At 37.1% G+C, this 21,921-nt stretch overlaps 1 protein-coding gene across 7 annotated transcripts in view; it reads right to left on the bottom strand.

Moving 5' to 3' along the window:
• Positions 1-21,921, bottom strand: part of PIK3CB (phosphatidylinositol-4,5-bisphosphate 3-kinase catalytic subunit beta) — a 254,144-nt gene that overhangs the window by 41,348 nt on the left and 190,875 nt on the right. For all 7 annotated transcript variants that reach the window (XM_074405842.1, XM_074405841.1, XM_074405843.1 and 4 more), the window contains 4 exons: positions 21,414-21,544; positions 18,143-18,193; positions 4,756-4,944; positions 413-534 (listed from right to left, as the gene is read on the bottom strand). In XM_074405842.1, the coding sequence (XP_074261943.1) occupies positions 413-534; positions 4,756-4,944; positions 18,143-18,193; positions 21,414-21,544 (493 nt within the window). The remainder of the gene's footprint in view (positions 1-412; positions 535-4,755; positions 4,945-18,142; positions 18,194-21,413; positions 21,545-21,921) is intronic.

Here is a 21,921-nt window from a genome sequence, read left to right as displayed (position 1 = left end):
TAAAAGTGTTTGGTGTGACTTCACTGGAAAAGGACTCTTAACAAGCTTATGTATGCCTGTTTTCCTCATGACTTCACCCCCATGAATTTTCTCTCTAATCAAATTTTGTTCTATATCCTTTTGCTGCAATAAATTATATCTGTAAATGACTATATGCTGAGTTCGGAATCCTTCTAGTGAGTCATCAAACCTGAGGGTGATCTTGAGGACCTTCGGACACAGTATGCTTTTGTTTTGTTCTACTATAAATGTTGAGTAGGGGGAAGCGGCAGGAATACAGGAGCAAATGCTTTCTTTGAACTGTCAGTAATTCTAAGCCCTTTTCTTTCTTACGAGACATCAAGGACATACTCTTGTCCCAAACCCACCCAGGTTATTCCTTGCCCCAAAGAAAACCAGCTGCAGAAGATACCTCATCTGTCGCAGGCAGCCTACAGCATATTCTCGAACGTACTGGTCTGGATAGTTGAAATCCAGAAGCTCCAGGGCCTCCCGCGGGGGCAGTTTAGGCCAAATCTGAAGCAGTGCCTGAAGCTGTTTAAAAAATGAAAATGGTTCAGAAATAATGGGGGACAAAAGTAATCTAATTTTCCTTGACACGCAAGAGCACTGAGATGGGTCAAAAGAAGGCAAAGCACATTTTTAATTACTGAGGCCTCAAAAATCCATTCCTGTTAATATAAACTAATAAAGATTGCCTCTGCTGTTGAAACATTCTATAGACAAGTTTAAAAGCTATGAAGTACTTACCCCCAAATAAACTTTATGGGTGAGAGTGAAAAAAATGTTTAATTTGTAGCCCTTATAAAACTCTAACCCCATCCGAGAAAATCTTATTCCTTAGTATTAATTTCACTCATTGGATTGTCTTGGATTCACCACTGACATCAATGTCATGGAAGGTATACGATATATATGCAAGATCAATGCTATAAAACTATGGTAAATAGATGGCAGTGATTAGAAGATTTTCTTTCAATTGATTGCTCAAAGTCATATTGGGAGAGGTGGTCAGCAAGCACTTGCTGGCTGTCTTGTGGATGTTACGTTTGATTTTCAGATCAATTAAGCTTTGAGAATTCAATAAAAACGGTTAATATTTTATTACTTAAGTTATTCAACCCATCATTATTTATGGCAAGCTCTCTCCAAAAAGTCAACAATATGTAAATGAGTATCCAGCAGCTAAGTTAAATGACATTTTTCCATATCAAGCAAAAGTAAATAAAAGTTAAGTTTTACTAAAGATAATTTAACTTAGTATTTTCAGTTGTTCTACATTAAATAAACATTTTTGGGAAAATACTACTTTTGAATGATTTTCTAAAAATGTAATTACTCCATTATTAGCATATATTTATATAAATTGTCTTTTTTTTTTTTTTTTTTTTTTGAGACTGATTTTTGCTCTTGTTGCCCAGGCTGGAGTGCAATGACGCGACCTCGGCTCACTACAACCTCTGCCTCCTGGATTCAAGCGATTCTCCTCGGCCTCCCAAGTAGATGGAATTACAGGTGCCCACCACCATACCCGGCCAATTTTTTGTGTTTATTTTTAGTAGAGATGGAGTTTCACCATGTTGGCCAGGTCTCCAACTCCTGACTTCAGGTGATCCACCCAGCTCGGTCTCCCAAAGTGCTTGGATTGTGGGCGTGAGCCACTGTGCCGGCATAAATTGTTATATTATATATGTAATTTGATACATTACAGTTCACTGAGTGAAAAAATTACATAGATAATTATTTAGCAAATACAGTGAAATGCTAGTAGTTTTTAAATTTTAACTTTTAAGAGACAGGGTCTCATTCTGTTGCCCAGCCTGGAGTGCAGTGGCAACATCATAGCTTACTACAGCCTTGAACTCCTGGGTACAAGCAATCCTCCCATCTTAGCCTCCTGAGTAGCTAGGACTACAGGCACACACCACCATGCCCAGCTAATTTTATTTTATTTATTTATTTTTGTAGAGATAGGGTCTCACTATGTTGCTCAGGCTGGTCTCAAATTCCTAGCCTCAGGTGATCTTCCCAACTCTGCTTCCCAAAGTGCTGGGATTACGGGCTTGAGCCACCATACCAGCTTAAATTTTAACTTTAAATTTAAGTTGAACTTAGTTATTCTTAACTCTGTATTAAGTAAAGATTGCTCGTTTTTTTAATGTATAAAGCACGAATACACATACAGTACAAGAACAGATGTACTATGTATCTGTAAAATCAAAATCTCAAGGATTATTGTTGAGAAAAAAGGTCTATAAAAACTCTTAAGGGTATAGTGATGAAAACCCAGTAAGAAATACTGGTATGAAGACATAAAGCACCAACCTCATCCCAACTTTTTCTCCCTGCTTTGCCCAAGGCCCTAATGAACCAGCTGGGAAGAGACTATTTTCCGAGGTTTTGAAATAGCAGTTAAAAAAAAAAAAAAAAAAACTCCTACTATCTCCAATACTTGGAATACGCTACCCATAAATAATACTGAAAACGAGAGATAACATTATGTAATAGTAGAGGTTCAGCAACGTTGTAGTTAAAAACAACTCTACCATTAACAAGTATTGACTTTTTGTAAAATTATTTATAATCACTAAAAATTAAATTATGTAAGTGTAAAATTAATTGCCAAAACTCACCAAATCTCTCTTTAAGACAGCTTTTAAGAGTATAGTAAGAATTTTTTTCCATTGTGATTCTAATGAAATAATAATACAAGGCATTTCTTAGATACACACTCAGCACTAGACACTATCCAAAAGAAATAGGCAAATGTGCCAAGTTAACAAATGCCTAGATTTTCTTTTCCATTACTGAAGGTTCCTGGAAAATGAATCCAGAATTTAGATAATAAATGAGCAGCTAGAAGACAGGAAAGACTATTCTAGAGCAATGAAAATTAAATAGTTCCTTTTCAGTCTAATTTGGTCTAAGGTAGAAACAGCTTAAACAAGGTACATACAATAATGTAATTATATAACGTTTCCAAAGACTGATTGATTGCTTGATTATTTATTTAATTATTTGAGACAAGGTCTCCCTCTGTCACCCAGGCTAGAATGCAATGGCATAATCTCAGCTCACTGCAACCTCAGCCTCCTGGGCTCAAGTGATCCTCCTGCCTCAGTCTTTCTAGTAGCTGGAACAGGTGTGTGCCACCACATCAGGCTAATTTTTCTATCTGTTGTAGAGACACGGTTTCACCATGTTACCCAGGCTGGTCTCAAACTCCTGATCTGCCTACCTCCGCCTCCCAAAGTACTGGGATTACAGACATGAGCCACCAACCCTGGCCATTTTTCTTTTTTTGAGACAGGATCTCATGTTGCCCAGGTTGGAGTGCAATGGCATTTGGCTCACTGCAGCCTCAACTTCCAGATTCAAGCAATCCTCCTACTTCAGCCTCTCAAGTAGTTGGGGCTACAAGTACATGCCACCATGCCCAGCTAATTTTTGTGTTTTTTATAGAGATGGGGTTTCATCATGTTGCCTAGGCTGGTCTGGAACTCCTGAGCTCAAGCGATCCAACTGCCTCGGCCTCTCAAAGTGCTGGGATTAGAGGCGTGCATCACCGCGCCTGGCTCCAAAGATCTTTAGACACTGTAAGTAAACACGAAAGAAATCCTTTCTACACTTAATTTGAGAAGTGAAACAATAAAACCAAAGATTTTTTTAAATGAATATAATTAAGATAAATCTGTATTTCTTCACTATATTTTTAGTCACTATAAATTTTCTAAGACTACATACTAGGGAGATTGATTGAACTCAGTAACATGAAAACATTTGGTTATTTGAGTAGACCAAACTTTTTTTTTTTTTTTATTAAAAAAAACCATTTCAAAGGTCTTTCGATTGAGCACTGGTGGGTCGTTTGAACTGAATAAATGCCAGTGCTTTTTGGCAGGGTCTTAAAAATTAAATCAAGGAACTAAAATTTGGTGTTTTTTTTTTTTTCTTTTTAGATGGAGTTTCACTCTAGCTGTCCAGGCTGGAGTGCAATGGCACAATCTCGGCTCACTGCAACCTTCACCTCCTGGGTTCAAGCAACTCTCCTGCCTCAGCCCCCCGAATAGCTGGGATTACAGGCGCTCAGCATCATACCCAGCTAATTGTTGTATTTTTAGTAGAGACAGGGTTTCACCAAGTTGGCCAGGCTAGTCTCGAACTTCTGATCTCAGGTGATCCACCTGCCTTGGCCTCCCAAAGTGCTTGCATTACAGGCATAAGCCACCACATCTGGCTAATACGGTGGTTTTTTGAAGCAAAATGGTCTTTCTTCTATTCTGCCAAAAGGCATACGTTCAGTAATACTGGACAACTGAAATGAATGTTCAAATTAATTTGAATGATATATGACCTAAAATGTTATTCTCTATAATAGATGTAATTTTCAAACAATGAACATTCTATAACTGGCACTGCAAAGAGTCTTAAGATTTAAAACTCTGGAGTTCACTGATGAAGCTGGTAGAAGGTACCCAGATCTTAGCAAGTGCTATTCTGATAGATAATTGTCCCAAGATCGGTGTTTCAATTGTGTTTGGTGAAAGGTATGGCAATCCTACCCGAAATCTGAGATATTTAAATCTTGAAAATGTTCTGGTCCATTAACTGGAGTATGAGAGTTTAAAACCTCAAAATTTCTCCTGCTTAAATTATCCTATCTATGAAAACATACCTATGAGAAAAGGACACTTTATGTGAAACCAACCAAGTACCATATACCCCAAAAAAGTTACAGAAACCATCTTTTGTTACCTGAGCAACATCCTCAAGTTTATTCCACTTGATTGACAGCAGTAACTTTGGCAGTGACTGTGGGAAATTCTCTCGGCAGTCTTGTCGCAAAGTCCAAATAAGATCCATTTCATTTTCACACAGTTGAGACAAGGGATCCCTGTCCAAGATTTCTTTCAATACAGGAAGAAACTTTTTTCCTCCTCGACTCTAAGAAAGTAAAATGCTCATTACTGAATTGTGCAAGCACCACTGGTAAACATTCAGTAAATTTATATACATTTATATAATAAATGAACCTAAATATGTGAAATATAAAAATATAATTCCATAAAAAAAAGGATCCTTTATTAAATTCTAAGCTAAAGATAAAGAGATTCTCAAAATAGTTTCTAAAAAATCTAAAAAATGTAAACTGTATAAACACTGGGTGGCAGTATTGCTTTTCGGATAAAAATCCAAGTCAGGACAGGCAAGGGGGCTCACGCGTGTAATCCCAACACTTTGAGAGGTCAATGTGGGTGGAGTGCCTGAGCTTAGGAGTTTCCAACTAGTTTGGGCAACATGGTGAGAACCCATCTCTACAAAAAATACAAAAGAAAAAGAAATTTGCCAGGCATAGTTGTGCACACCTGTAGTCCCAGGTACTCAGGAGGCTGAGGCAGGAAACTCACTGCAGCGTGGGAGGCAGAGGTTGCAATGAGCCAAGACTGGACCACTGAATTCCAGCCTGGGTGACAGAGTAAGACCCTGTTTCAAGAACAAATCCACAACCAAATCATTTACTATTTGAACTGAATTTCTTTAGTTTTCAAATACTATAAACAAAAAACCGAAGATGATCTAAACATTATGAGGCTAAAAATAAAAGTAAGGGGTGCCTTCTTGGCTTGTGCCCTGACTCAAAGGCCTAAAATCTCCTTAGATTAAGAATCAAATGTTAGCTAAAACTAAACACGAAAAAATACAGTTCTCTCATTTTCCTTCCCAATCCCTACAAGAAAATACCAAAGAAAGAAATGGCCCATGTTGTTTTGGATCCAGACTCTCTGAATTCCACAAAAGAAAGAGGTGTGCTTCCCCATGCTTACATCAAAATTATATCACTTTACTCAAAACATATTTTCCTAAAAATCTCTTTCCAACATTATCTGAGAAGAGCCTGCAAGGATCTATAATTTATTATTATTATTATTATTATTATTTTTTTTTTTTTTTTTTTTGAGACGGAGTTTCGCTCTCCTTAGCTAGGCTGGAGTGCAATGGCACGATCTCGGCTCACCGCAAACTCCGCCTCCTGGGTTCAGGCAATTCTCCTGTCTCAGCCTCCTGAGTAGCTGGGATTACAGGCACGCACAACCATGCCCAGCTAATTTTTTGTATTTTTAGTAGAGACGGGGTTTCACCATGTTGACCAGGATGGTCTCAATCTCTTGACCTCGTGATCCACCTGTCTCGGCCTCCCAAAGTGCTGGGATTACAGGCATGAGCCACCGTGCCCGGCTATAATTTATTATTATATTACTTTATACTTGACATTATTTTAACTGGGATTTCATATGAACATGAAAATGAATAGAATTACCGTATTATGAGTTTTCCAAAGTAATCCAATTCAAAATAGCATATAGCTAAATAAAAAAGAATGGAACTACTAAGTATAATTTTATTAAAGTAAGATAAGTGATTTTTGGACACTGGCCTTCAGGGAGACACATTACTGAGAAGAAAACAGACCAAGACAGATAAGAACCGAAGCTGTTTAACTCTGCTAAATTAAGTTGAAAGTTTAAGCTTTCCTCAGCTGAAAGTTTACTTTAAGAGTTAAATACTTTGTTATAATACAAAGAAAGATTAAGTTAATACTTGTATTCTCTTCAGTTTGTCCATTTCTTAATGGAGATTTAAATACTTTCTTGTTATTACAATGGCAATAAAGACATGCATGAAAATGCTTGAGAAACTGAAAACTCCATGAGTCTTTCTAGCACAATATTTCTCCCAATGGGACCAAAGTGTAGAGTAGAACAGCTGGAAATTGTATCTAAGTGGAAACAGGATTGTTTGCCACTGGGTAGAGAGAAACTAAGCTAAAGAACAAGCACCAATTGGCCAATAAACAGTTCTGATCTTCTGTCTACAGCCTTCCTGACATAACTGTAATGCTTTATATTTAAAACCTTTCCCTGGCTCTGCCATTGTCTACAGAATAAAATTCAAGCTAGTCTCAAAGGATATGAGGACCCTGAAGACCTTGTCTCATACTTTTCCAGTTACTCTAAATCTCTCAAATTATACTCGACTATTAATAATTCAAACTGGTTGCTGTATCCTCTACTGCATACTGCAGTGATACTCATTAGCACTTTTTAAGAAATACTGTTCATTCTACTTTTCATGCTCTCAAATTATAAACATCTCAAAATGGAAGTCATATCTTCTAGTATCCCTAGTACAAAACAGACAATACATAAAATACATAAAAAATGAAAACAAATTTGTCATGAACATGCTTACATTAAAATTCTGAATCAAGCTATCTTCTATTATAATAAATAACTCTAATAGAATTAAATAACTAAACAAAACAGACTAGGAGATAATTCACTAATTCTCTATATTAGATATCTTTTGACAAGAGTTTAAAAGTTACATCTAGAATAAAGGTCCCTGAAAAACACAAATAAGCTAATCATTCGAATGAGACCAGTTTTCTGATTATCATATCACTCAGGTCAAGTAGATAGAAAAGGGCAGGCTGGCAGAGAGACAGGCAGGCAGCCACACATACACATGTATGTCCTAGGTGTTTTGCCCAAATCTCTTATTTATTCTAGTTATTGAGGATGATCAATATATGACTTCTTTTCAGTATCTAAAAATATTAGCTACCTGGGAATAATTAACAGAAAAGTTGGTAAGATGGGAAAATTACCAAACCCTGGAAAACTAAGTCAAAGGAAGTATGCCACATGCCCTCATGGTCACTGAAATGAAACAGTGAAATATGCTCCATTTCATTTTCTTTATGTACAAATTACCACACTGTGTCAAACCCAAGGAACTTCTTGCTTAGTATCTACCTCTGACAAAGACACAAAGAAATATTATCTTCTCACAAACAGCAACTTTACAGGTTAAACACCCTTGTTTCCCTTAGGATTTCATTATAGATAAATCTACCATTACATTAGAAAAGGGTCTTGTTTGCTTGTTTGTATTTTGAGACAGGGTCTCTCTCTGTTACCCAGGCTGCAGTGCAGTGGCACAATCTGACTCATCGAAGCTTCAACTTCCTGGACTCAAGGATCCTCCCATCTCAGCCTTTTGGGTGGCTGGGACCACAGGCGTGCACCACCATGTCCAGCTCATTTTTATATTTTTTTGTACCTATGGGGTTTCTCCATGTTTCCCAGGCTAGTTTCAAATTCCTGAGCTCCAACAATCCACCTGCCTCACCTTCCAAAATGTTGGGATTACAGGCATGAGCCACTGTGACCGGCCATAAAAAGTTTTATAAATTTTAATATCTGTATTCCCTTAAGATAATGATTTTTCCAAATGTTCTGTACTCCCTTTCAAATATCAACATTGAAAAAATACAAAAACATGAAAAGCTTATATTCTAACAAGTTGAAGAATTCCAAGTTTTAATAAATTAAAGAGAATGGATTTTACAATATCTGCTTTAAGATAGCCAAAGACGAATCAAATAAGTAAACTCCAAATTCTTGGGATCTTATAGGTAGGCAGATACAGTTCACTGTACTAAAGAAAATAAACACAAAAATACTATATACCTAATTATAGTGGTTTTGTATTTATAGTCAACCTACAAAGCGTACATAATTGGGTTTCACTAAAAAATGGTATCATCAGCCAGGTGCAATGGCTCACGCCTGTAATCCTAGCACTTTGGGAGGCCGAGGTGGGTGAATCACAAGGTCAGGAGTTCAAGACCAGCCTGGCCAACATGGTGAAACCCTACAAACTTAGCTGGGCATGGTGGTAGGTGCCTGTAATCCCAGGCTCTCAGGAGGCTGAGGCAGAGAATTGCTTGAACCCAGGAGGTAGAGAGCTGTGATCGTGCCACTATACTCCAACCTAGGCCACAAAGGGAGACTCTGTCTCAAAAAACAAAACAAACAAACAAAAAAAACCCAAAAACGTCATCAGAATTTGAAAATAAAACTCCTACCCAAATCTGTTATTGCAAACAACACAGAGTGTGAATTGTTAGTGTAGTGTCAGAGAAAGACAGACAGCTGTTATGTTCAAAAGGCTAGCAAAAGCTAGCAGGCTGAGTATAATTTGGTGGATCCAAGTTAGACCTCTACAGGCTGCTATAAGGTGTAAACACCCTGAAGACCTAGGAATAAACTAAGTGGGGAGAGCAGTGGAGCTGCATAATTGTACTGTTATTGTTTACTGAGGTATGAAAAGCATAACACTGAATAATACCAAGGTAAAAACTACCAAAAAGCCTAAACTCAAAATCTTATAGTCTTCTATAAAACAACAACAAAAATATCAGTAATGAAAAATTATATTGTACAGTATAACTGAAGAACTTAAATACATGTTCAAATGCTTGCACCAAAATAAGCTAAAAGTGGTAGAAAGCAATGAGAAATTACAACTGTATTTTCTACTGTCTTTATGTTTAGATTTTTTAAAAATCACAAACACACATATTATGATATAATAGTGATTACTGACCAAAATAAAAAAAAACAACAACAAAACCACCTTGCTATAAGCACATGGGAAAACACAAAAACAAAAACCTATAGTTCCTTTCCCTTCCCTATGGAAGGCCACAAACTCATCTGTCATCTTCACAAGGGGTGGGGATGTAGATAGCATGTTAACAGTGTGCTTGCTGGGGACAGATGGTTGAGTTAATTAATTAAGTATTGCCCAGACATACAGAATTGACCAACATAAAGCAGTCAAGGATAATGAGGCAGAGACTAAGAAGACAGTTATAAGACTAGAAGACTGAATACAAACAGGGGATTGAGCAAATAAGTAAATATATCAAGGTTAACAGGAATCCAGATTTCTCACTGTTAGAAAAGGATATTAAAAATATGAAAAGACAAAGACTAGAAAATATCCATATGGATCCATATCAGAGGTATTGATAAGAACTCATGGTCTTTAATAGATAAATAAATATATCTGTGTATATTTATTTACCCAAACATATGCAGGTAAACAAATATATACTGCCTAGCTCTGTTTCACAAAAGGGCCTGGAAGCAATTGCACCCCTGCATTCTCCAAAGAGCACTACTTGGGTTATATGCAGTGTCAATGAGCATATCCAGGGCCTAGATATTACATAAGCCGGGTGCAGTGGCTCACACCTATAATCCCAGAACTTTGGGAGGCTACTGAGCCCAAGAGTTCAAGAACAGGCTGGGCAAGAAAGCGAAACCCCTGTTCTATTAAAAAAAAAAAAAAGAAAGTTAAAAAATAGTCGGGAATAGCAGCATGTGCTTGTAAGTTCCAGCTACTTAGGAGGCTGAGGTGGGAGGATCACTTGAGTTCAGGAAGTCCAGGCTGCAGTGAGCCATGATCATGTCACTGCATTCCAGTCTGGGCAACAAAGTGAGATCCTGTCAATCCATTTCATCCATCTGTTTGTCCATCCATCCATCCATCCATCCATCCATCCATCCATCCATCCATCTATACATCCCTGCATGCTTTTCACAAATAAAAGGAACAAACTGAATATAAAAAAGGAAAACTCTCTGGAGAAATGGCTGATTCCAAGGCTGGGGTAGGGAAAGTACTAGATAAGCATGGAATATGCTGTTGTATCAGAAAGAAGGAAATGCTCAAAGAATTATAGGAACAAAGCAAAAAGACACGGAGACAGTTTAAATGGGCTCCCATGTGCCAGATCTGGAATAAATTAAACATTAAGATAAGTGACAGTAACTAATTATAAATCATTAAATAAAATAGAAATCACATATCCATCTCCTATAAATTTTTAAAAAAGGAAGAAATAAGAAAGAGACAGATGGGGTAGGAGTTTAAGGCTATAGTGAGCTATGTCTGTACCACTGCACTTCCAGCCTGGGCAACAGAGCAAGGCCCTAACTCTAAAAAATGTATGAAATAAATAAATGAGGTACAAGAAAAGCCTCTTTCCTATGTTATAAGCCAACTAATAAATCCAAAAGGAAAAGCAAGATTTAAAATGGGCAACTCACTGCAGTAACATTGATTCAAGTATTATGTATTAGCGAATGCAAAAACAAGTGGATGACAGCTTGATCTGAAATAGAATATTTACTTAGTGTCAAAATATTCCCCCACAAAACATTTATTTATTTATTAGCTTTATACTAGAAAAACCTAGGAGATACCATACTAACCAAGGGATAACAGTTAACATCTTGAGTAGTGGTAAAAATCGACACTGCCTCCTGATAAAATGCAGTAAGAAAATTACACCTTTACCTCTTTGATATTCATACTTAAAATGCATAACTGGGATCCTAAACATGACAAAACATCAGGCATATCCAAACTGAGGGACATTCTATAAAATAATTGGTCTGTATTCTTCAGAAAAGACAGTCATTAAAGATTAAAAAAAAAAAAAAGAAGACTGAAGAACTGTTTCAGATGGAAGGAAACTAAAGACACCTGGCAATGAAATGCAACAAGGAACCAAAGGTTGGATTCACAACTTAATTTGAATAAAATCTGTAGATTAGATAGAACTGAATCAGTATTATTTTCCTGACTTAAATGACTGTACTCAGGTGATGTATAAAAAAGCTTTTTTTTTTTTTTTTGAGATGGAGTTTCGCTCTTGTTGCCCTGGCTGGAGTGCAATGGTGTGATCTCAGCAACCTTGCCTCCTGGCTTCAAACAATTCTCCTGCCTCAGCCCCCTGAGTAGCTGGGACTACAGGCACTTGCCAATATGCCTAGCTAATTTTGTATAAAACACCTTTTTGTTTTTTTAAGGAAATACTGAAGAAGGGGTAAAAGGGCATGATGTAAGTCACTTAATTTCAAACAATTTAGAAAAAAAAAAACCACACACACACAGAGAATCATAAAACAAATATACAATGTTAACGGTTGGGAAACCTGAGTGTCAAAATATGCTCACATAAAACATTTATTTATTATAAAGGGTATATGAAAGTGAAGGGTATATGAAAGCTCTCTGTAGTCTTAAAAGTTTTCAGGAAGTTTGAAATTATTTTTAAAAAGTGCTTGCTATTTCCTTTCCCTGAAATTCAAGGTTGTAAGGCCTCCAAGTCATTCTACCAAGAAAATATTCTAGGTAGATGACCAGAATTTCTATAGACTAAAGGTCAAGTCATCACCTGCATTCTCCAAAACCTGTCATTACCATTTTGTACCTGGGTCCCTGCAAAATGAGAAACAGTTCGAATAAGACAAGACAGACTTTACTTATAACTTAGGTGTTTCAGATTAGAGCAAAGTTTCTTAACTCCACACTACTGATACTTTGCTGAGGAAAGAAGGGTGTCATCCCATGCATTTTAGCGTGTTCAGTGGCTTTGCAGACCTCCACTGACGAGATGCTAGCCGTATACTCCACCGAGTTGTGACAATCAAAAAATATCTCTAGATATTGCCCAAATGCCCCCAGGGAGGGCAAAAAAGCTGCAGGTTGAAAATCACTGGATAAGAAGGTCCAAAACTACCAATGCCGTTGAGCACAGTGGCTCATGCCTATAATCCCAGCACTTTGGGAGGCTGAAGCAGGATAATCGCTGGAGCCCAGGAGGTCAAGAGCAGCCTGGACAACACAGTGAGACCCTGTCCCTACAAAAAATTAGTCGGGTGTGGTGGGCCTTACCTGTGGTCCCAGCAACCTAGGAGGCTAAGGTAGGAGGAATACTTAACCCTGGGGGGTCAAGACAGCAGTAAGCTGTGATCATGTCATTGTACTCCAGCCTAGGCGACAGTGTGAGACCTTACCTCAAAAACAAACAAAAAGACTCTGCCAAATCTATAATCGTAAGTCACAAAGAATGTATTTTTCTGAGTCTGCAGACCCAGGATCCTCAGCAACCAGCTTTTTTTTTTTTTTTTAACTCTATTAGAATGGCTTCTATAAAGTAACAAAAACAGGCCGCGGGCAGTTGCTGACGCCTGTAATGCTAATACTTTGGGAAGCCGAGGCTGGCAAACTGCTTAAGACCAAGGGTTTGAGACTACCCTGTGTAACATGGTGAAAGCCCATCTCCACCAAAAAATACAAAAATTAGCGGGTGAGGTGGTGCACACCTGTGGTCTCAGCTACTTAGGAAGCTGAGGTGGGAGGATCACCTGAGCCCAGGGAGGTCAAGACTGCAGAGAGCCATGATTGCACCACCGCACTCCAGCCTGAGAGACAGAGTGAGACCCTGTCCTAAAAAACAAACAAACAAACAAAAAACAGAAAATCACAAGTGTTGATAAGGATGTGGATAAATTAGAATCTTTGTGCACTGTGTGTGGAAATGTAAAATGGCACAGCTCCTGTAAAAGTGTGGCAGCCACTACGGAAAAAACTACAGCAATTCCTCAAAAAATTAAAAATTGAATTAAAATATGATCTAGTAATTCCATTTCTGGGTATATATCCAAAAGAACATAAAGTAGGATCCCCAAAAGGTATTTCTGGCAGGACAGGATGGCTTACACCTGTAATCCTCATACTTTGGGAGGCTGAGGCAGGAGGACTGCTTGAGGCCAGGAGTTCAAGACCAACCTAGCCAATACAGAGAGATTTCATTTCTAAAAAGAAAAATAAAAAAGGATTTCTATGCCCATGTGTATATACGCAAAATGTAGAATATACAAACAATGGAATATTATTCAGCTTTAAAAAGGAAGGAAAATCAGACACACGCTACATGAATCCTGAGAACATTATACCAAGTGAAAGCTAGTCAGAAGAACATGAATACCATGATTCCATTTGTGTGAAATACCGAAAGTAGTCAAATTCATAGAGATAGAAAGTAGAATGGTGGGTGCCAGGAGCTGGAGAGAAGGGGACAGTGAGGGGTTGTTGTTCAATGAATAAAAGAGTTTGCATTTAGCAAGACTGAAAACTGGAGACTGAGTACACACAATAAAAATTGTTAGGATGGTAAGTTTTAAGTTATGTGTATTTTACTACAACTTGAAAACAATTTTTAATGCCAAAAGCAAGCTAAGTACCTTAACAAGGTGATAAGTTCACCTGATGAACTGTGTGTATATGTAATATATATATATATATATATATATATATATATATATACACACACACACAAACATAATGTATGTTTACATAATGTATACACAATTCAGTAAGTGAACCTGCCATCATCTTATCAAGGAACTTAATTTGCTTCTGGCAGTCATATGAATAATGTAATGAGAATATAGTTCTCTTTATCCTTCTCATCCAAAAGCCTATAAAGTATAAGGCATAGCTTTTTTAAAATACTAATCAATAACAGCCCTAGAAAACAAGAAAAGAGTGCCTAACAAGGAAATTCTTTACTGAGAGAAAGCAGACAGGACCAGGGTTCATATCTTCTAAGATCCATGTATTAGTAAGAGTTGTTGTGCACACAATCCTGTGGTAACTCCAGATCAGAATCAAGGATACAAGGTGTGGAAGAAAGCCAGGGGCAATCATAAGAAGGATTACTAAGGGATCTGCAAGTGGAGGAAATGCCTTGAGCAGGCATACCCCATTCTCTGTGCTGAGCTGAGATAGCAATGGCATGAGCCCCAGACTGAGGTGAGGAGCATGGGTACTGAGCTCTAGGCAGCCACCTGATCTCAGAAGGTACTGAAATTTCACAAGCAGGAGATCCTAATTCCTACAGTTACTGAAGGCCTGTTACAGTGAAGAGGCAGATAACCAGGGAGTCTCAAACAGAAGAGCTAAACTAAGATTCATCAAACATCTAAGGAAAACGAATCAAAACAAAAGAAAGTTGCCAAAATAAGAAAACAAGACCACTTTAAAAGCAAGATTATTTATTTCCTGAAGAACTAAGATGACACTGAAAAAAAAAAAATCAGAAATAGTATAAAATAGCTTTTGAAATTAAAAAAGACAAGAAAAGAAAAAGAACAACAACAAAAAATCCCCAAACTGACTACTAATAAAGGAATACAAGTTAAAATAACATGGCACCATTTTTTTTTTTTGTTTCACTAGATTGAGATATAATTAAAAGGATTGACAGAATTGCAAAGACAGGAACACTTCCACAGGTAAGACGGTGGCATAAATTTTAAGTATTTTAGGGTATATAATTTGGCAGAATCTGCATTAGACATGCACAAATATTTAGATCTAATAGTTTCATGTCTAGGAATCTATCCTACAAAATACACATGTACATAAAGAAGCATGTACAAAATAGATATTGCAGAACTGTTTTAATGGAGAAAAATTGAAAATAAGCAAAATATTCATCAAGATGATTTTGTACGTTTATTAACTACAAGATACTAATAATTAATGCTACAGAATGTTATAAAGGTATTTTTAAAAGTGAAATAGACCTATTCATACTCACATGACAATATACACAAAGTGTATTAAATGAAAAAAAGTAGAATATATATATATACATGTAGTGGAACATATACAAAAATGGAAGCGATCTCAGATATATATAGGTATCAATTGTTTTTAAAGGGAGAGATATTTACATATAAAGTTAGGATTGATAGCTACAAATTAAACTGTTTACAGTTAGCCTATGGAGAGGAAGGTAGGTGGGAGTCACAGAAAGAAACTTTCATTTTTAGTTTAAAATTTTTTTGTGTTTGAGATGGAGTCTCACTTTGTAACCCAGGCTGGAGTGCAGTGGCACGACCTTGGCTCATTGCAACCTCCGCCTCCCGGGTTCAAGTGATTCTCCTGGCTCAGCCTCCTGAGTAGCTGGGATTACAGGCACGTGCCACCACACCTGGCTAATTTTTTTTATTTTTGGTAGAGATGAGGTTTCACCATGTTGGTCAGGCTGGTTTCAAACTCCTGACCTCGTGATCCACCCGCCTCGGCCTCCCAAAGTGCTAGGATTACAGGCCTGAGACACCACGCCTGGCCTATTTTTTTCTTTTTAAAGAGACAGGGTCTCACTCTGCCACAGCAGCCTCAACTTCCCAGGCTCAAGCCATCCTCCCACCTCAACCTCCCAAGTAGCTGGGACTATAGGCACATGCCACCACACACGACTAATTCTTTTTTTTTTTTTTCCTGTAGAGATGGGGTCTCACTATGTGGCCCAGGCTGGTCTCAAACTCCTGAATTCAAGCAATCCTCCTAGCTTGGCCTCTCAAAGTGCTGGGTGAGCCATCACACCCATCCTCACAATTTATTAATTGTACTTTATGCCTAATAAAAACAAATTTTAAAAGTGTATCAGACCTGGGCAAGATTACTGCATGCTCAGTGTGCAGGGAACTCTCTGATTTAGGTCAGGTACAAGTTTATAGTAGAAACAGTAAAAATTCATTCATTTATTTGGGGTTCATGGAGCAACACTGTCTTATAACGGGTAATGAGACCGAGGCACTTAACCACCTGCCTGTGTAACTGTATCTCCTAAGCTTAAACTGTAATTATGTTTCAGTAATTGCCTAATAAGCTGATAAATGAACACCTGTAAGAAATTTGTTTTGTATCATTAAAGGTAACTGCTCTTGCAGTTCTCTTTTTAAAGTTCTTCTCTTGTGCTTCAAATTTATACACACACACACACACACACACACACACACACATTTTTTAAATTATGATTTTTAAAAGTCTCTGAGATTGCCTCCATTTTTATTTTACATTTTAGTATTTTGATAAACTCTCACTTCTTAGAGATTCCAGGGCATTCTCAAGTCTACATGCTCACCAAGAAAAAGCAGTCAAACACAACGATCCTATCACACCAGCCTCATCAATTGACCATACAAATTTTTATCAGGCCGTGCATATATTTTAAGCTATTAAAATTTGCACAGTGTTTACAAATTATTATCTGAAACTGTCTCCAGAAATCTGAATAACATAAAACTCTGGGAAAAAAAGACAGAGGGAGGAAGAACTTAGCTACTATGGTCCCAAACTGGTCCAAGAGCCTTTCTTAAACTTTAAAGACCAGGAGCCTGGCATTACTGCTCCTCTTTCCTGAGGTCAACCATTCAAATTCAAAAGATAAAATTTAAGCCACAAAACACTAATAAGAAAGCAGTACCAGATGACTCACACTGAGAAACTAGGCAAAGATTTTGAGAGCTTTAATGGTAGAGGAGCAGAAAACCTAGGCCAGACATTTCACTAATTGGCCAAAATTTAATAGTGCTTTGATTCCGTAAGAATGGGAAAAACACACACATTGTCTCCAGTTTGCCTCCTAGTCTCTATAACACTGCCATGCTACAGGTAGAATGGCTTTATAAATAGACTTAAAAGTTGGAAACTGATGACAAGAGAATATCAGATTAGAGCTCAACAAAGTCAAACTAGAAAGAGCCAAAAAATTAAATTAAAAAAGCACAGATGGTATAAATATTTATATATATGGAGAGAGAGAGAGAAAATAGAGAGAGAGAGAGAAGATAGAGAGATATAGCAACCTAAGTCAACAAAGTAATCTATTGGTAGTATCTGAGTAGAAACAAATGGGAATAGTGTATGTGGAAGAGACTACTATTTGACCCTCAATATCCATTCTCCACTTCTTCCTTTAGTACTATAATCTCTTATTCTTAGCCAAGCACATGATTGACAGCCTCGCTAAAGACTGCACCTCTCAGATGCACGTGTACTTAGGTACGGACAGTAAGATCTGGCCAATGACATGTGAGCAGAAATGATACATACTAATGGTATCCTAAATAAGAATGGGATGTGACCACTACTATTCCTTTTCCTGTTCCTGTTGGCTGGAATATAGTGAAGTAGGAAGCTGAAGCAGTAATATAAACTATGAAATAGAAAATACATATTAAATATGGCAGAGCACAAAGATAGAAGAAATTTGGGTCCCTTGCATGATGATGCATGCACTTATTACTAAATCTCTTTGTTACATGAGAGAAATACAGCCTCCTCATTCAACTAAGTAATATTCACTATGACAGCATTGTTAATCTACGAGGTGCCATAGCATCCCTTATAGATTACCTGCTAAACCTGTACTTCTATCAGAAAAGGGTTTGCCCACTGAATGCAGATCACCCAAAAATTGTGCTGCCATTTAACAAAACACTAATAGGTGTATACTTACCCACACTCACAAACTGTTCTTGCATATGAGTTATGGTCTTCTGTGAGTTCATTCCTATGAGTTCATTACCTAATAATTTGCACAACTCCACAAAAAGGGCCATTTAAAACTCTTGATACTTACTGACACATTAGCACTATCACTGCTTGCAATCTCAGCTGCCTTTTCAATAATCTGTTTAAAAAAATTGAAAAAAATAAATTTTGGCTCTCACATTTGTAGAATTTTAAGTGTAAATGACTAACTTGTACTTAGACTAAATAAGATCTAGCATTGCTATGCTTTATAACAGAAACATGAATTTTAAAAGCAAAATCATGCTTCCCCAGTGCTTTAAACTCTTGACGACAGGGAAACGATGGCATTGCTATAAGGGATTATGACTCCAAGGAAGCACTAAAATTGTCTGTAGATAAAGTAAGTAGCAACTAGCATATATATGTCAAATTTTTTTTGAAATATAAGTAAATGTATTCTAGCAAAGGAAATGCAAAAACATGTAAGAGTTACTAAATTGTAGAATAAACTTTTGTCATTATGTTTTTTTTTTTTTCTTCAATTAAGACTCCAACAATAGAAGTAATGACAAGGGAAAAGTCTAAAAACATGTTAAAATTCTTTAAGTCCAAAGGTGGGGTGGGCAGCTCATTTTGCTAAGATAGAAACCCACTTGCCCAGGAGGAAGATCAGTAAGTAAATAATTAGATCAGCTGGGTGTGGTAGCCCCCACCTTTAATCCTAGCACTGTGGGAGACCAAGGAAGGAAGATCACCTATGCCCAGGAATTCAAGACCAGCCTGGCAACATGGTGAGGCCTCATCTCTATTTAAAAAAAAAAAATAAGTAAACTAAAATAGAATAAATAAAAATAAAAAGTTTTTTTTTTTTTTTTTTTTTTTGAGACGGAGTTTCGCTCTTGTTACCCAGGCTGGAGTGCAATGGCACGATCTCGGCTCACCGCAACCTCCGCCTCCTGGGTTCAAGCAATTCTCCTGCCTCAGCCTCCCAAGTAGCTGGGACTACAGGCGTGCACCACCATGCCCGGCTAATTTTTGTATTTTTAGTAGAGACGGGGTTTCCCCTTGCTGACCAAGATGGTCTCGGATCTCTTGACCTTGTGATCAACCCGCCTCGGCCTCCCAAAGTGCTGGGATTATAGGCGTGAGCCACCGCGCCCGGCCCAATAAAGATTCTAATGTTATAATTCCCATCCTATTACATAAGGGTTGTCAGAATAAAGTAAGATTATGGTTATTTAAATTAACCAATAACCATAAAATTAACCTGAAAAGCAAAACATAATAAAATTATTATAACAAGCATTGTATTAAATAAAAAGAACAGAACTTAGGGAAGCTCTCACTTTTTACATTTGTGTTATTTATATTATAATAACCATATCTAACTTGTACAATGAAAGGAAATCAATAAGAATATACATATTTACACATTTTTTGTTTGTTTTTGAGATGGGGTCTGATTATGTTGCCCAAGTTGGCCTTGAACTCCTGGGCTGAGGCAATTCTTCCACCTCAGCCTCCTTAAGTAGATGAGACTAAAGGCTGCTGTCCTTGGTTTATATACATTTAAAGACTAAAAACCTCTATCCCAAAAGACTCTCCAAGGGATTAAAAAGACAAAAGAAAACTTTAATGACCATTTGCAGATGACTGGAGCAATGGTGAAATAAAACCTCTCTTGAAATATTCTATTAAAAGATACTCTATTTGCAAATACAGAAGTCTGTATTTGTAAAAGAGCTTCAAAAAGCATCTCATTTGAGCCAGAAGAGCCTGTAACTATTGAACACACATCTAGCTGAACATGATAATAGTCACAGCTAGGACTATTAAATGTATCATGAACAGCTATGGCTTATGAATACATTTCTATCAAAGGAATAACTAAAGACACTACATAAATATATTGGATGAGTCAAAATGCAGCTTTTTCTACTCAGTGTATACTAAGGTATATGGTTCTTGCCATATGGAAATTTCTATTATAATAAGCATAAAATTTAATTTGGTTTTAAATTATTGTTCAGAAAAACATGTTTAAAAAACTTGAAATAAAAAATTACTCCTTAGATGGATAAAATTCAATTAAAATGAACATGAAGAAACAGTGAGTTACATTAATTTGCGTAATACTTTACATGTATAGGTAGATTAAGTATTTATAAAGTATATCAATCTTTAAAGGTAGTTTGTTCTCAAATGGATTTAGTAAATTAAATAAACTTCCAGTTTATTTTCTGAACATTTTTTTCCCCTAGAGACAGGGTCTCTGTCTGTTGCCCAGGCTGGTGCACAGTGGCATGACCATAGGTCACTGCAGTCTCAGATTCCTGGGCTCAAGTGGTCCTCCGGTCTCAGCCTCCAGAGCAGCTACGACTATAGGTACAAGCCAACATACTCAGCTAATTTTCAAATTTTTGTACAGCCAGGGGCCTCTCTAAGTTGTCCAGGCTATCTTGAACTCCTAGTCTCAAGTGATCCTCCTGAATCAGACTCCCAAGTTGATAGTATCACAGGCCTGAGCCACGGTGCCTGGTTCCTATTTTCTGAGAATTTGTTCAAAGATTTCCTCATAAAAATCAACACTACCAGGTGCAGTGGCTCTCACTTGTAATCCCAGCACTCGGGAGGCTGAGGCAGGACAATTGCTTTAAGCCAGGAATTTGAAGCTCAATAATTGTGCCACCGCGCTCCAGCCTGGACGATAGAGAGGCACCTCATTTTTTAAAACAAAAAACACCACGCCAAACCTGAAGATAAAATATATGACAGATCAGCTCTCTTAGCATGTAAATTACCACAGCCCTATAGTTAGCCCCCATTAGATAATCTCCTTATCCCCAAGACATGCAGTATGTAAATTAAAGAAATATATTTAGAAATGAAGTCCTTACTATAGATTCTATAAAATAACTACATTAAGGAAGTCCCACTAACAGAAATCTTCAACAAAAATCAATTGTTCTCTGAATATCAGTTCGAACATAGCAGTGATTATACCTTTAATATCTGAAACAACATGCAGGGCATGTTTCATTGAACATTTTATATACTCAGAGATACATATAAATATATTTATAGTCCTTTTAGGGGGACTGAGATATTCAAAAATATCTCAGAACAATTAGGACTTCTTCATTTTATAAATAGGAAACCTGAACTCCAGAGGTGCCTTTTCTTTCTTAGTCAGTGATAAAGCCAGAACTAACAGAGTTAAGAGGGCTCCCTGCTCCATGGTCTTCCCACTCAACAAAGCTGGCATTGTATGGGAAGTTTTCAAAGAGACTGATAGAGCTTAAACAATACACAGATAGAGCCAGCAAGTAATCATTCAATTATTTCATGCATAGTGGCCCTTTAAATAATTAGCTTACCTTATCGAAGGGAGGGTAATAATAAGGTTGTTTTTTATTCTCTGGAAATTTAATATGCAAAGCTGTTGCATTTTCAGTATATGGATTTGTCTGAACAGTTCCCATTGGATTCAACATTTCTTCAAGTTCATCTAAAACATGCAAATAATTTTGATTCTTAAAAAAAAGACTTTTTAAAAAAAGCTGCAATGGATCTCCTCCCATGAAAATTACCTTAGAAGTGTGTCAACTATGGAAGTGTGACAGACAATTATATCAATAAGCCTCTAATTTTCTGTTAATGCTTGGAACAAAATTTCAGTATGAGTCTGCATATATCTTTAAAAATTGAGAACGTTAACAAAACTGAATGGTTACTTTACCTCTTAATTCAAATTTAGTTCTCAATCTTGAAAAGACTTTAATTGGAACTGCTCTCCCTCCATCAAAACTATGTGGCTCATAGAAACTATAATCTCATCACTACATATGGACTTCTTAGATGTAATCCTGGTTTTCTTGGTTGTCA

Source organism: Saimiri boliviensis, chromosome 9 (assembly GCF_048565385.1).
Source record: "Saimiri boliviensis isolate mSaiBol1 chromosome 9, mSaiBol1.pri, whole genome shotgun sequence".
Taxonomy (NCBI): domain Eukaryota; kingdom Metazoa; phylum Chordata; class Mammalia; order Primates; family Cebidae; genus Saimiri; species Saimiri boliviensis.
The sequence above is the reverse complement of the archived record's forward strand: the minus strand, read 5'-3'. Positions and strand labels throughout refer to the sequence as shown.